We start from the raw sequence: 14,547 nt of genomic DNA on the forward strand, positions 1-14,547 counted from the left end.
AAGTTAATTCAGTTCTAGTAAATTTAGAGTATAGCGTGACATGTTAGTTAATCACTAATAAGCAAACCTACCGCTTATAATCTTGCTTTTTAATTTTTTTGAGAAAGAAACTAAAATTTGTTTACCACCTGATTTGACTGTCAGACTGTTAAATATAGTAACTTTATAAAAGCAGAAAACAGAAAAGTAAGCGTTAATTTACTTTTAAAAGAAAAGCCGACGTTAAAATTTTTATTAGATTAAATTCAAAACCAGACAAAAGCATTTTTCTTTTATTTAAATTGACTTGTCAGCTTGTTAAGCGTAGAATGGCAAAGTTTTTTCTGTATAAAATTTGAAAGTGAATTAAAAAAAAAAAACTGAAAAATTTCTTTTTAAGGTGATTCAAATAGAATAAATGATGATTCCGACTGTTATGAAAGTGTTTTTAAGTGACGACACATCTAGTGTAGTCGATGTCCCGATAACTCCAAACACGACTGCTCTGGATGTGATCGATTGTTGTAAAGAACCTGGTGAAACAAAATGCCACTTGGCGGAGCTATGGAGAGGTAAAGAGCGATGTGTAAGCGAGAACGAGAAGCCATACACGATACTTCAACAGTGGGGCTCACATGCACCTGAAGTGAGATTCTGTTTACGACATTACGAGGCCGGGGGTGATAACACTAGTTTGGACTGGGGTGGTGGTGATAATGTGACCAATGGATATGTCGCGAAGGATGGCATGATTATGACACCTGCAGGAGCCGAGATGACCTTGAGTGAGTTGAAAGAAATTGCCCAAAAACAACAACAACAAATCGAGAATCAACAACAAACGTTAGTTGGAAAAGAACAAAGGCTAAGGTCAGTTTTAGAAATTTTTACTGTGATTTAAAGTAAATTTGTTTAAAATCAACTAAATTTTTCACCCAAAAGATGTGATTTCAAATGGAACATCCAAACTGTTTATTTATAGCAATCAGATGAAATATTACAACTTTATGTGGAAATAACTACTTTTAAATATGTTAATTGCTATTTATTTTTATATGGTTTCAAAAAAAAATCTTACTTTTATGATATATTAATTGTTTTTTTTACTTACAGGTTTTTAAAACAACAAATGCAGCAACAACAAGCCATGTTGGGTGAAAATGAAAAGTTGAGAAGATTAAGAGAGAAGGCAGAAGCTCAGGAAGCAAAGTTGAGGAAAATCCGAGCTCTCAGAGGAAGAGTAGAACAAAGAAGGTAATCTTAATGTCAAGAAAGCTTACTTAACTAAACAGTTTATTAATTTTTGACTGAGATTTTGTTAAATTTAATCCTAATGAATTTTTGATAATATTTTGACAAGGTATACCTGCTTTATAAGTTGTGTTTTGTGAGAATATAATTTTTCCTTTTTAAGTTTGTGTCATATTTCTTACTTTTAAATGTTAATGTTTTGTTTAAAAACTGCATTTTTTCTTAAAAACACTAAACGTAATAACAAATATTTATTTAAACAGTTTTTTTTTAATTATATCTGTAAATAAAATTGTATTTTGTAGGTATGACAATACAACTGTTTCAACTGAGTTAGAAGCTGTAAAAAGTTTGTTTGATGAAAAACATTTGGAATTAACAGGAGCTATGTCTAAGGTAAAACTTCAAATTTTCTTTAACTCTTTAACAATAGCAGAGTGTTTATGTCAAATGTATGAAACCCATATATATACTATATATTTTTAAATCAAAATTTTACACAGTAGATTACTTTATAAAAGTAAATATTAGAAAAAAAGAATTTTGTAATAAAAACCATAATTTGTAATTACTAACTAGTAAGGCTTTTACCTTGTTGTTATTAAAAAATCAATAAAGACTTACATGACATATTTTAATTCCATTTACATTTGATTAATATTAATATAGGTTCAAGAACTGAGCAATCAACTTGATGAACTTAGAAAGGGAAGAATGGGAATAAATAACTCACAAAATATTGTAGCCAATGGAACAGATAAAGGTGAACATTTTGTTAAATTAAATATAGAAAAAGTGCAAATTTAGTGTTTAGATGACATATTAAGTTAGTTTGTGTTTAAGTCCACTAACTTATAACACAGAAAATTTTTATTGTGCACTTAATGATATAAACTGCAGAAGTCTTAGGTTTGATTCCCAGTGATCTCATGCTGTAGCGCCCTTAAGTAAGGCACTATAAACAGTATGAACTCCTGCTGAGCCAGCACTTATTCAACAGTTTAATTATTGGTCAAATATAGTCTATATAATATTACAAACTGCCAATGCAACTCAAGACTGGGTCGGGGTAACTGTTGTTCCTCTATGTTCAGGTCGTGCATTTGAGCTTCCCACGAAAAAACATTGGGTTGTAAGTTAACATTACTTCAAGGTCTAATGAAAAGTAAATTTTAAAATAAATTAATGAACTTGAAGGTCCAAACAATCATTCCAACGAACTTGATAAACTTCGCAAAGAAATGTCGATTTTGAATCGGATGAATGAAGAACAACATAAGAGACTAGATGAGCAGAGAGGACTCTTAAAAAGAAGATCCGAAGATGCAGGTGATCTTGATCGAAGGATTGATGATCTCACGATGAGGTTGAGACAGAAGAAGATAGCATCCGGAGTCAATTTAACAGAGAGAGATCCCAAGATGCATACAATTGTTGCAGCGGTTGAACCTCTTGTTAAACAAACTGATCCAAAGGTTTGTTTTGTTTTTTATGCTATGAAAATCTTGAAAAACTGATACCCTAATTACATGAAAAACTGATACACAAATTATAATCCTATAAATAATGAGGATATCTTCTTACAAAATCAAAATTTTAGTCAGCGAAAGTTGATATTTTTTGTCCATAAAAGCAATTTTTTGCACAAGAAAAATTTAGAAAGTAGCTTATATACTAACTAGTTGATAACTCCTTTATTGTCAGCATTTTAATTGTCGTAATATGGTTGCAACTCCCAACTAATATTTGTCCGTGACGTGATAATTTACCCACAGACCACAAACGGCAGTTTTATTTATTTTGTAGGCTTATAAATTGGACATATATATATATATATAATACCCACTAAGCCCCATTATATATAAATGTCAAAAAAGTTGTGTTTGAAATCTTCACACTATAATGTTTATTATAAACTTTTATTTAGATATCTGGCCCCCCTTCAAAGAACATGAATGGGGTTTACAAACAAGACCTAGCTTACCCCTCAAACTATGGAACCCCAACTTCCAACGGAATAATCGGACGAATAGATCAAGCTCCTGGGTTCAATAGGGGGCAACCAGAGGGGTCATTTAACCAACCAGGTGCTTTCCCTTTTCCAGTTCCCCCTTATTATGGAGATCAGGGTGGTGACAAGAATAAGTCACCTGGAGTGGCACGACCTCAATCTGCCATGGCACAATTGTTTCCGACCGATTCAATGCCGAATAATTCAAAACCTGAATCTTTGACTGCAAAAGTTCGGCCGATGTTTGCCAAAGGCAAACCAGAGTCGCCATCTAGTGGTGGTGGGTATTACTCGCTCAACTCCAAGGGAAACCCTCCTGCTTCACCCAGCAAATCTGGCGGTATTAACCTGTTTGCGTACAAGCCCCCACCACCCCCAAGTACAACCCCTTCAAGTGGATACGGTTCCAACGTCACTGTGTTACCAAGCGGTAACGTAAAGTACACCCAACCAAATCAGCCCCCGCCACCTTACCCCACATCATTAGACGGGGGTTATAACCCAGAGAGATCGATCACAGTTGATATCGAGGCACTAAGACGGAAATTTGCTCATGCACCACGACCTTTAAAGAAACGAAGTTCAATAACTGAGCCAGAGCGTCCGCAAGGTCCTAATTTACCAAAGTTGTTGTACGACCAAATCTACAAGAAAGCAGATACTCCGTTTTACCGACCACATCTTGAGCGTGCCACGCCACCTCCGGCATATGTCGAACCTGCCCCGGCAGATGTGCCACAGCCACAATCAGGGCCACAAGCAACAGACCAAGCCGGACCCAAAGAGGATAGTGTGTCGTATGAGAGCAATGTTACTCCTGCTCAGTTTCTACGGCAACACCAACAAAGAACAGCGCCCCAAAGCAGTCTTTTTTCATCCCAACTGGAAACAATCCAAGATGAGGAAGATCCAAAATCTCCTCCGGTTCCACAAGAGGATTCCTCATCTGATGTTTCTGCGGCAACCAAACCATCAATGCCAAATTTGTCGTTAGTCCCAACCAAAGGGATTCTTAAGTAAGTTCAAGTTTTAGATGTTTTTCTAAATTCTTTTTTTTTATTATATAACTAACACCAACAAGTTTTTTAATTTGTTTCAATTTTTTGGCATAAAATATAACTTTTATTGTAACTTGTTTTTTAGGCCATTGAATGCTCCATCAAAAGGTCCAAACCGTCGTATCCGATTCGATCCGCTAGCTCTACTTCTTGATGCCTCACTAGAGGGAGAATTTGACCTTGTGAAAGAAATCATTGATCTTGTGAGCGACCCTAGTGGTGCAAATGACGAGGGCATCACGGCACTTCATAATGCTGTATGTGCCGGACATTTTGACCTGGTCAGATTCCTAGTGCATTATGGGTAAGTAAAAGATGTTGTTGTCATAGGGATACGAAATGGCTATTTTAAACATAGTTAATGCCATTTTTTGGGCAATATTCAAAGATCAAAATTGTATCGAAAAAATATTGTCAAATTAGCAAAAAAAATATTGTCAAAAATCTTATTAAATTTTTACTGTAAAATTAGCCTATAAAGTTTTAAAATTAGCAAACATAATCCCTTTTTAACCACAATTGGCAATTTTTCATTAAAATTAACAACTTTTTTTTATCAAAATTATTAAATTTTTCTTTCCTAAAATTCTGAATTTTTGTTGTCAGGAGTGACATAAATGCCTCAGACACAGATGGTTGGACTCCTCTTCATTGTGCTGCATCATGTAACAACCTCCCTATGGCTCGATTCCTCGTCGAGAACGGGGCTTGTATCTTTGCTGCCACACTTAGTGACGGAGAGACTGCGGCAGATAAATGTGAGGAACTGGACGAGGGTTACCTTCCCTGCTCCGAGTATTTGTACTCAATCCAGGTAAATATTAATAAATTAGGCTTTTTTCATATTACCTTAAGGTTATATGTTTATTATTGTATTTGGAAGGATGTGCTGTTGTTTAAAGTGTTTTGAGCTATTTGTAAACACCAGACTCAAGGGTAACTAGTGTGCCATTAGTGGACCCGAAACCTTTTGGCTTAAAGATTGTTACCATGACCAATATAACACTTTACTAATTCAATACTTTAAATTGCATTTTGATATAATGTAGCTTGGAGGATGATATATATTATTCCAAGTTAAAGGTCTTAGATTTACAAAAACTGCCGTTTGTGATGGGCTGGTAATTTATCGTCGGCAAATATCAGCTGAGAGTTGTAACTTTATTATTTGAATTAAAGTACCTACCATAAGGCGGGCTATCAACTAGTTTCTTAACATCTTAAAAAAATCCTATTTTTAAACAAATTTGGTTATTAAATCATTAACAATTGTTCAAAAAAAATTGTTTATAAGCCTGGAACACTTCACCCAGCTTGGCTCTAACTTTAAATAATCTTGACTTAATGTTATATTTATAGGAGAAACTGGGAACTATCAGACAAGGTCAAGTTTATGCTTTGTATGATTATGAAACAACTTCTGATGATGAACTTTGCTTTAAAGATGGGGATTTTATTAACATAGAAAGAAGAGGGGATGAAAAGTAAGTTGGATTTCAGTTTGTTCTTTAAATTAAAAATTAGTTGCCAAGTTTAAAAGGCATTTAAAATCCACTTTAGAATTTTTATATTTTTGTTGTCTTTTTTTATAGTTTTACACTTTTAAAGACAAGTCATTTTTTTATGTTTTTTTTCATTTTAAAAAAATTTTTTTTTCCTTTTTTTTTTTTTTTTTGCGGACAGTAAATTCAGTTCTTTTAACAAAACCCATTTACCTTTTAGTGAGAGAGAATGGTGGTGGGCAAGAATAGGAGAAAAGGAAGGATATATCCCTCGTAATTTAATCGGAATGTGGCCTCGAATCAAGGCCAAAGAAGACCATGAATAAAAAATATTAGTGGAAAAAAATTATAATAAGTCACATTTAAAAACTTGCTTTTAATTCTTGTAAAACATCAAGAAAAAATGTGTTTTAACAAATGTAACAAGAAAGTTAGCACATATTTAAATTTAAAAACAACCATTTTTTTGTAATGATATTTTATTAAAATTTAATTTTTGTTACAAAAAGGTATATTAATCTAATTTGGTACATTTAAAAATCAAGTTTTTGTTTTATTTAATTCGGTATTATTATTATTTCTATGGTAAGCTATCCGTTACACCAAAATTTTCAATGTGCTGTTTATGTTATGGTATGGTTAACTAAATTCATATACTTACACAACTATCCAACTTTTTACACATATGATGCTGTACAATTCTGTTAAAGGTACCAATATAATGTATTTCATATGCTGTTAATTTGTAAACTTAATAATACTGTTCTTTAATAGGTGCTATGGTATAAACACAGTATTCAACAACTTCATATTTTTATAAAATATCTTGCTGTAAATTTCATTGCAATTTTGCATTCATATATTAAGTGTTATGTTAATTTTGTAAATATTTTTGCTTTTTACTAACTCTTGTATAGAAAAATGCCATAATTGTGTAATTCTTAACACAGACAATGGTTTTAACAATGCTGATTGTTGTCACTATTTCATTGTTATAAGTATTGTTATAAACAATTGTAATAAATTACATTGTATTGGGTGAGATCTTGTTTACTAAAAAATTAAAACTTAACTTTAAACATAATTTTAGGTTAAATTTTACAACGTTTTTCTTTAATTAGGTTTTTGCGCATTAATTAAATTAATAGAAAGATATATATAAATATTACATAAATGCGATAAAATCAATTTAATAATTTCAAACATGCCATAAGTATTAATGTTTACATAAATATTTTAAGTATGTTATGGCATGGTCACTGAACCCAGTTTATATATACTTAACGTTATTATTACCTTAAAAAGTTCTCAATTTTTATTAAAAAGCGTTTGGATAGGTCTTTTTTAATAATTTTTTAATTCGGATAGGTTTTAAATTTTCAAGTCTTTTTTTTAATTCGGATAGGTCTTTATTTTAAATCTAAATAGAAGTTGTTTAAAAAGGCCAAAAATATAGTCTGCACTCGCTACGCCCTGGTGAACCTACGTCACGGTTTGTTTTTATATTTCGAGCTCGTGTGTTTTTTGTTCGGTATTAAGTAGTAATTAAGGAAAGGGTGTACACGTTATAGATATATAAATATGTCTGGTATAAATCTAAGGGTGATGTCTTCAACTTTAAAAATACCAATGCCGTCGAAAAAACATAAAAGTAAGTGATTATTTAATTAATATGTTGACAATATTTAATCGTCTGATTGTTACGTTTTTAATCGTTTACCGATTAAGATAACAATCAACAATACTTACCATCTTTTGTTAAACAATAGTTAAGTCTATTTGTGTTGACTTTGTCATTTTTTACTTGTTCAATGTAATTTTTAAAAACAACATTGTTAAGTATATCTGTATGTAAATATATTTTTATTTGGTTTGTTGATACATTTATTTTTTAATTAGGATGATTTTTTTATATTTTTTGTTTGTTGCCTTTAGGTATATTATATCAACGTTAATTTATATATATTTTTAATGGGTTTGTCTAATAAATGTAAGGAAAATATAAGTAATATTACTTCTACTTTTATTGGTTATTTCGAGTTAGTAGTTTTTAATTGTATAATTTCAAAGTGGGAAGGTCGACTTTACATCCTAAACATGGAGTAACATCATTTACCCCATCCCAGTCTTAAGGTGCCTTTCAGCAGTTTGGAATATTATAGATTATAATTGCCTGATATTTAAACTGCTGAATAAGTATTGGATTAGCAGGAGTTTATACTGTGTATAACACCTTACTTAAAGGCGCTACAGCATGAGAGCAGTGGGGATCGAACCCTGGACCTTATATAAAGCCTAGTGTTCTGACTACTACACCCTACCAATAAACATTTTTCGACCTTATTTTCGATGTTTTATAGAATTGAATGAGAATTGGGCAGACAATGGAGAATCAGTTCTAGAAGGTCAACAATTTATCACAAAATATCTTGGAAGCACTCTCGTGGATGGACCCAAAGGAGAAGAGATGTCGGCATCGGCGATTAAAAGAATAGTTACTATGGTAACTACTGTGTGCATAATATATACCGGCACTATATTGGTCAGAGGAATTTGATCTTACTATATGAGTAGCTTAATCAGCAGCTTAATTATCAGGCAATTATAGTCTATATTATCCCAAACTGCCAAAGCCAACTTAAAACTGGGTTGGGGTAACTGATATTATCTTATGGTTTCTTGTTGAAGTCAATAAACAAATAAATATTTGTTTATTCGTTTATTCTTACCACATCGAGAATAAACAAATAAATATTTGTTTATTCATTTATTCTTGATGTGGGAAGGTTTTAAATTCATTAATCTGAAATATCCGTTAATTTTTAACCACAATTGTATGTAAATATTTATTTGTTTAACAATTGTCTTAAATGAATTACTAGCCCATGTAAATTTTAAATAAAAATTACTAAGTTATATTCAGATTTTTTTTTATATATTGATCAAAGCTTTTCATTTTTTTCTTTAAATATATCATTCAACAAATTACATTTTTCACAGAGCAAAGCTAGTGGGCAACAAAATCCTCCAGTTCTTTTAACCATCTCAGCTCACAAAATATTGATAACTGATCAGGAGAGTGGGAATATTATTGATGATGTCGATATAACAAGGTAGCCGTAATTGGAAGTTTTATTTTTATTTACTTTTGTAGATATGGTTTACCTTTGATTAGTCTTAAGTTGACTAAATCATTTTTAAATAAAGTTGAAATTTAACCGATGTAGTTCTGTTTGTTGGGTAGTTATTGTTTTAGCAAAATTAAACACTGTTGGCACCCTTGTATGGCAGCAGTGGGAATCAAATTTTTTGTTTTTCTCTACACAGTATTTTTAAATGGACTTAAATTACCAGTATTACCTTAGTATATGTTACCTAATGAGGCCACTAACTAGTTTAACTTTAATAGCCTAATTTTTAAGTGGGCTATTTAAAATTTTCCATTTGTATAAATATGATTTATTAAATAATTTGTGTTATATAATAGTGATTCATAAATTAATTTTATGATATGATTTGTATATATTTGTGCTTATCAAATTTAAAACTTTGACACAAAAAAGGAATATTTTTAATACCTTAATTTTTATTTAAAAACTTATATATTTATTTTTAGTTTTATATATGTTTAGTCATTTGTTTATATAATATTATAAATACTGTTTATTACAAAGAGTTCTACTTATAAATAGAAAGTGACTTATTATACCAACAAACTTTAATTTCACTAAAGTTTATAAACATTTAACTTTTTTCTAGGATTTCGTTTTGCACAGCTGACAAGCATTACGGCAAAGTTTTCGGATATGTGATGCAGAACAAGGTTCATGACACATTTGAGTGCCACGCTTACATGTGTGGCAGCCGGAAAGAGGTTACAACTCTTATATATATATAGATTTTTTTTTTAATTTTTTTAATTTTTTTTTCAATTGTTTTTTTTTTAAGTTTTATATAACACAAATTTTTTTTTTAAATTTTTGTATAATACTTTACCATTTTATATATGATAAACAATATGATATTATTTTGTGGTTTACATTGTTAAGCTGCTATGGCTTATATATTTGAAATTATATTTTGTATGAATTATTAATGTATTTCTTAGAAGCTTAGAAATCTATGCAGTATTATTTATTTATAAACTAGTATATACCTACAACATAATTCATGTTATATGTTGTTGAATACATAATTTAACATGCTTTAATTTATTAATCTAATAATTAGATTACCCTATGTTTTTAATCTGTATATTTTTTTTTAAATTTGATTTATTTCGAAATTTTAAAATAGGTTTTTATAACTTTCATAGTGAATGTTTTTATTCTGTTTATGAAAGCTTTGTGGTTTTACAGACCAGTAATAACATGACTTAACACAGGAATATATAATTTCACAGCCTTTGTGTTTTTGGAATTGGCTTTTCTAGAATTTTAGGCATAACTTATACTGTAATAGTGGCTGCATTAATTTTAATTTTTATAAAGTGTAAAAATTTTGAACTTTTTTTTTAATTTTTAAATGTCCCATTTTTTAATCTATTTTTAAATATTTTTTGACTGCTTTTTTCTTACCTTGTATTTTTTTTTAGGCTCAAGCTGTAACCCTGACAGTTGCTCAAGCCTTCAGCGTAGCATTCGAATTATGGAAAAATTCGAAAGTTGAAAATAAAAAGATGAATAACGTGAACGAAACTTTTCCTGGTGTAATGGATTCAACGGAGAATAAGTAATAATTTTATCTTTAATTAATTGTAAATACAATTACAGGCAGCATGGTGTAGTGGCCAGAACTCTTTATATTACAACATGAGGTCCTAAGTTTGATCTTAATGCTTGCATGCTGTATTCCTCTTAAGATAAGCACTAAAAACTCCTGCTCAGCGAGCACTTAATCAGCAGCGTAATTATCGAGCAATTATAATCTATATAATATTTCAAAATGCTAAAGGTTCATGAAACGGGGTTGGGGTAACAGATGTTACGTTGTGTTTAGGTCATGAAGTTGACCTTCCAACATCGGGGATAAATAAATATCTAAAAAAAACTACTCATAACATTAGTTATTTTTTAACATATTTAAAATGACTTATTTTTTTTATATATATATAACAAATATTTAAACTATTTTTTAATTTAAATGTATAAAAAACAACCAGTGATATTTCAAAATTTAATTTAGTAAAATATGGATAAGATATAAAAAACATGAGCACTATATTAAAATCTTATATCTCAAGACTTAAGTACCTACATACATATTACATAAGAGCTTTAAGATGTCGATCAATATATTATTAATTTCATGTTTAATATTAAATTGTATTACAACACATTGCATAAAAAAGTAATTTTACCACCATTGCAAAATACTATTGCAACATTACCCAATAGCCTAAGGCCAAAAATTATTAAATTTTTAATTATTTGAATGTATCAAAAATAAATGTAATTTAAATGCTGTAGCTTAATTTAATAATTTATAAATTTTCATAAATAAAATGATTTAATTTTTTTTTTAAATTTTAGTGGATCTCCGAATACGGCAACTTCTGCAGCAAAGGCTGAGTCAAAATATAGAAGGTAAGTGTCATAATAAGGAAACAATAATCCATTGTAAGGAAACAATCACTTGGTTTACAGCTGTTTAATTACCAATAGTAATTAATTTAATAACCTATACTCATAAAAACAACTCATTTAATCTCTGATGATTTTAAAAGTAATCATAAACAAAATATTTGTATTATTAATAATCAAAAGTTGAAAAATGAAATTTGTTTTTTAAAGTAATTATAAAAACACTTAAAAGTTTAAACCTAAATATCTTAAATGACATATCTATATATAATTAAACTTAGTGAACAATATACATAAATGTCCAATTTAAAGACTTTTAATATAAATAGAGCTGCCATGTGGTGCACATGTAAATTATTACAGGCAAATGTTAGTTAAAAGTTGCGACTATATTATAACAACTCAAATGCTAACTGTAATCGAATAGATTGTTAAATATATTGGCAACCTTGGCTTAAAACAATATTGGAAGCCTTGGCTAAAATGTTTAAATTTTTCATATTCAATTTTTTTTATTAAAGCAATTAATAAATATAGTTATTTTTTTTTGCTAACTTTAAATTAGCATTTTAATAAACGGACGCTTTTATGATAAACCTTAATTATACAACTCTGAATTAAAATAGAATAATACAAGTTATTTCGAAAACAATTTTAAAATTTTTATCAACTCTTTTTTAAAGGTTATCCGATGGTGAAGACATTATCAAATTTTCAACCCAGGCTATGGAATCAACCCCTCAACCCCCAATGACCCTTAACCCCAACAACCAGGATACCATGCCTTCTTTTCAACCAATTATTGCTCTTCAAAGACCAACTGTTACTAAATCGACTGGTAACCACTTTTTTGTTTTATTTATTAAGAAATATATATAATGAAGTTAACTTTTTTGTTTAGATTAATATTTATGTAGTTGGTCTTTTGTAATTTTAATTTTTAAATTTAAAAATGGTTTTAGTAAAACTGTTTTTAAATTTATCTTATTTAATTTTAAATTAAAGTGTATCTATTAAACCCTTTTATTTGCTGACAACTCTAAGTTGCAAATTAGTTTTTGTTGATAGATTTTTATGCAAGGTTGTAAAGTCAAACTTAATGAGTTGTGAAATAATTTATGTTTCAACTCAGACTTTGTACTTTAATCTGTTTCACCATCAGCTGTTGCAATATTGTAATTTAATAAAACATTTTAAATTAATGAAGTTGGTATATACTAGTATATACTATTATCGTTAATTAATAGGCAAACTTGGTATGTCATCAATATCCAAATTGGCAATTTTTTTATATTTATTTATCCTTGATGTGGGAAGGTTGATTGTGCGACTTTAACATAGAGTAACATTTGTCACCCAGTCTCAAGTTGCCTTTCCCAAGTTTTGAATATTATAGATTTTTAATTGCCCGATAATTATGCTGCTGATTAAGAATTGACTCATCAAAAGTCATACCATTTATAACACCTTACCCAAAAGCACTACAGCATAAGAGCAAGTGGGGATCGAACATTGGACCTCATGTAGTGTTGTGAAGTGTTCTGACAACTACACCTTGCTGCCAGTATATTGAGGCTAAGTGGTAGTGAAAATTAACCAATGTTAAGGCGGGGTGCCATGATAAATTTAATTTTATATTTAAAAAATGATTTTAGATCCTACATCAATTAAGTTACCCCCTCCTACAGGAAAATTGGTGGATGTTACATTACCCCCTCCAAGTAAAACTAATAAAAAGCAACATGTAAGTTGATTTACTTGAAAACAACATGTAGTTAAATATATATTTAGATTTTATTTAGTATTTTTTGTTTTTTTGCATTAGGAAAGAACAGAATCTGAAGACTTGGAATTTGGATTTGCAGAGTAAGTACTTTTAGTTTTTTAATTTTATTATTATTTAAAGTTCTTACTTTGATTTATTTCATGAAAGTAATATTTTATATTTTGATTTTTTCTTAAAATTTAGGTTAGCATTATCCAGAACCTAAATATTTTCCATGGGAGCTCGATTTTAACAAGTTTTTGTTTCATAACTTAAGTTGAGTAAACATTAATATTTGTTACACTTTCTTAATATTGCATTTTGGGTGCAATTTTTTATAAATTTTTACCAAGTATTAACGTTTTTGTATACTAAGTGCTATAGTATTGCTTTACCTATTATTAGCAAATAATCATTCTTTATTCACAAGTAGTACACAAATAGTTACTATTATGACATTTATATTGCCATTTTTTATTAATATTACCAGTTTTTAGGATTTAAATTATTTTTTTGACATCGACATTAGTTTTGACATATTTTTAACTAATTTTACCCCTAAATATTGCGCGAAAATGTTACTTAAAACTATATTTAACCTATTGTTTTATATCTTATTGCTTGCCATGTATTAAAATGTCGTTAACTTTAAATTAAAAGCCTTTCACAATTTCAAATCATACACTTATACCCATTTTAGCTACTTTATGTTTAGTTTATACACAATACATTCTAAAATCAATCAATTTTTAGAACACCATAAATGTTATTAGGAATTTTTTAATTTTATTTCAAAAATCATACAAATTACACCAAAAGAAACTTGCAATTTTACAACTTTAAATCAATTCCTAAAATTCAAATTACTATTTAGCCATTCCTTCAAACTTATATTTTTCAAACTTATATTCATAATGTTTAGAGCCATCTTCCATTACACTTTTACTTCCTTTATGTTTTAATCACTTTTTTATCGATACTGAACATTGTAACTTCATTAAATTTATTTACAACTTATCGTATGCTGTGATATGAAAGAACTATTGGGTTAAAAGACTTAAAATTGTGTTTAATCTAAAGTTAGTTAAATTTTACTGATCTAAAGTATTTAGACTTTAATTTCTGCATCAGATTAAAGCAATAGACTTTTGTATTTTTATTGGTAAAAAGTGTGCTGTTGTGACGTGTTTAAGCTATCCGTAAACGCTGGGTTTAAGAAGGAGTTGTGTGGCATTGGTGCGGCTCGAACCCGAAATTGGCTTGTTTTCCGCTGCCATAACCGGTGAAAAAAACTAAAAAAATACCAAATCTCTGGCTTTATACTCCATAGGCTATCAGGTTTACAAGATTGTCATTTTTTTATTAAAAGTTTATACAAGAATATCTATAAGTTTTTTAA

The 14,547-nt window shown here is 29.4% G+C and overlaps 2 protein-coding genes across 2 annotated transcripts; both read left to right on the forward strand.

Moving 5' to 3' along the window:
- Positions 1–384: 384 nt before the first annotated feature.
- Positions 385–6,821, forward strand: LOC145740707 (apoptosis-stimulating of p53 protein 1-like). Its single transcript, XM_082558536.1, has 10 exons — positions 385–849; positions 1,093–1,233; positions 1,536–1,626; positions 1,900–1,993; positions 2,428–2,705; positions 3,158–4,257; positions 4,385–4,603; positions 4,906–5,113; positions 5,659–5,783; positions 6,022–6,821. Exons 1-10 carry the CDS (start codon positions 398–400, stop codon positions 6,125–6,127), a joined length of 2,814 nt encoding a protein of 937 aa, XP_082414662.1. The 5' UTR covers positions 385–397; the 3' UTR covers positions 6,128–6,821.
- A 492-nt stretch (positions 6,822–7,313) lies between these two features.
- LOC145761431 (low density lipoprotein receptor adapter protein 1-like) lies at positions 7,314–13,979 on the forward strand. The gene is made up of 10 exons (XM_082574582.1): positions 7,314–7,452; positions 8,162–8,304; positions 8,802–8,914; positions 9,561–9,675; positions 10,396–10,532; positions 11,333–11,386; positions 12,067–12,221; positions 13,039–13,127; positions 13,209–13,249; positions 13,353–13,979. Exons 1-10 carry the CDS (start codon positions 7,383–7,385, stop codon positions 13,372–13,374), a joined length of 939 nt encoding a protein of 312 aa, XP_082430708.1. The 5' UTR covers positions 7,314–7,382; the 3' UTR covers positions 13,375–13,979.
- Positions 13,980–14,547: the final 568 nt, after the last annotated feature.

Source organism: Corella eumyota, chromosome 1 (genome assembly GCF_963082875.1).
Source record: "Corella eumyota chromosome 1, kaCorEumy4.1, whole genome shotgun sequence".
Lineage (NCBI taxonomy): Eukaryota > Metazoa > Chordata > Ascidiacea > Phlebobranchia > Corellidae > Corella > Corella eumyota.

Coding starts and splice junctions, on each gene's coding strand:
- LOC145740707 (XM_082558536.1), top strand. CDS start 398: ATGATGATTCCGACTGTTATGAAAGTGTTTTTAAGTGACGACACATCT. Junction 4,604..4,905: donor AGATTCCTAGTGCATTATGG/GTAAGTAAAAGA, acceptor TTTTGTTGTCAG/GAGTGACATAAATGCCTCAG. Junction 5,784..6,021: donor GAAAGAAGAGGGGATGAAAA/GTAAGTTGGATT, acceptor TTTACCTTTTAG/TGAGAGAGAATGGTGGTGGG.
- LOC145761431 (XM_082574582.1), top strand. CDS start 7,383: ATGTCTGGTATAAATCTAAGGGTGATGTCTTCAACTTTAAAAATACCA. Junction 7,453..8,161: donor GCCGTCGAAAAAACATAAAA/GTAAGTGATTAT, acceptor GATGTTTTATAG/AATTGAATGAGAATTGGGCA. Junction 11,387..12,066: donor GCTGAGTCAAAATATAGAAG/GTAAGTGTCATA, acceptor TCTTTTTTAAAG/GTTATCCGATGGTGAAGACA.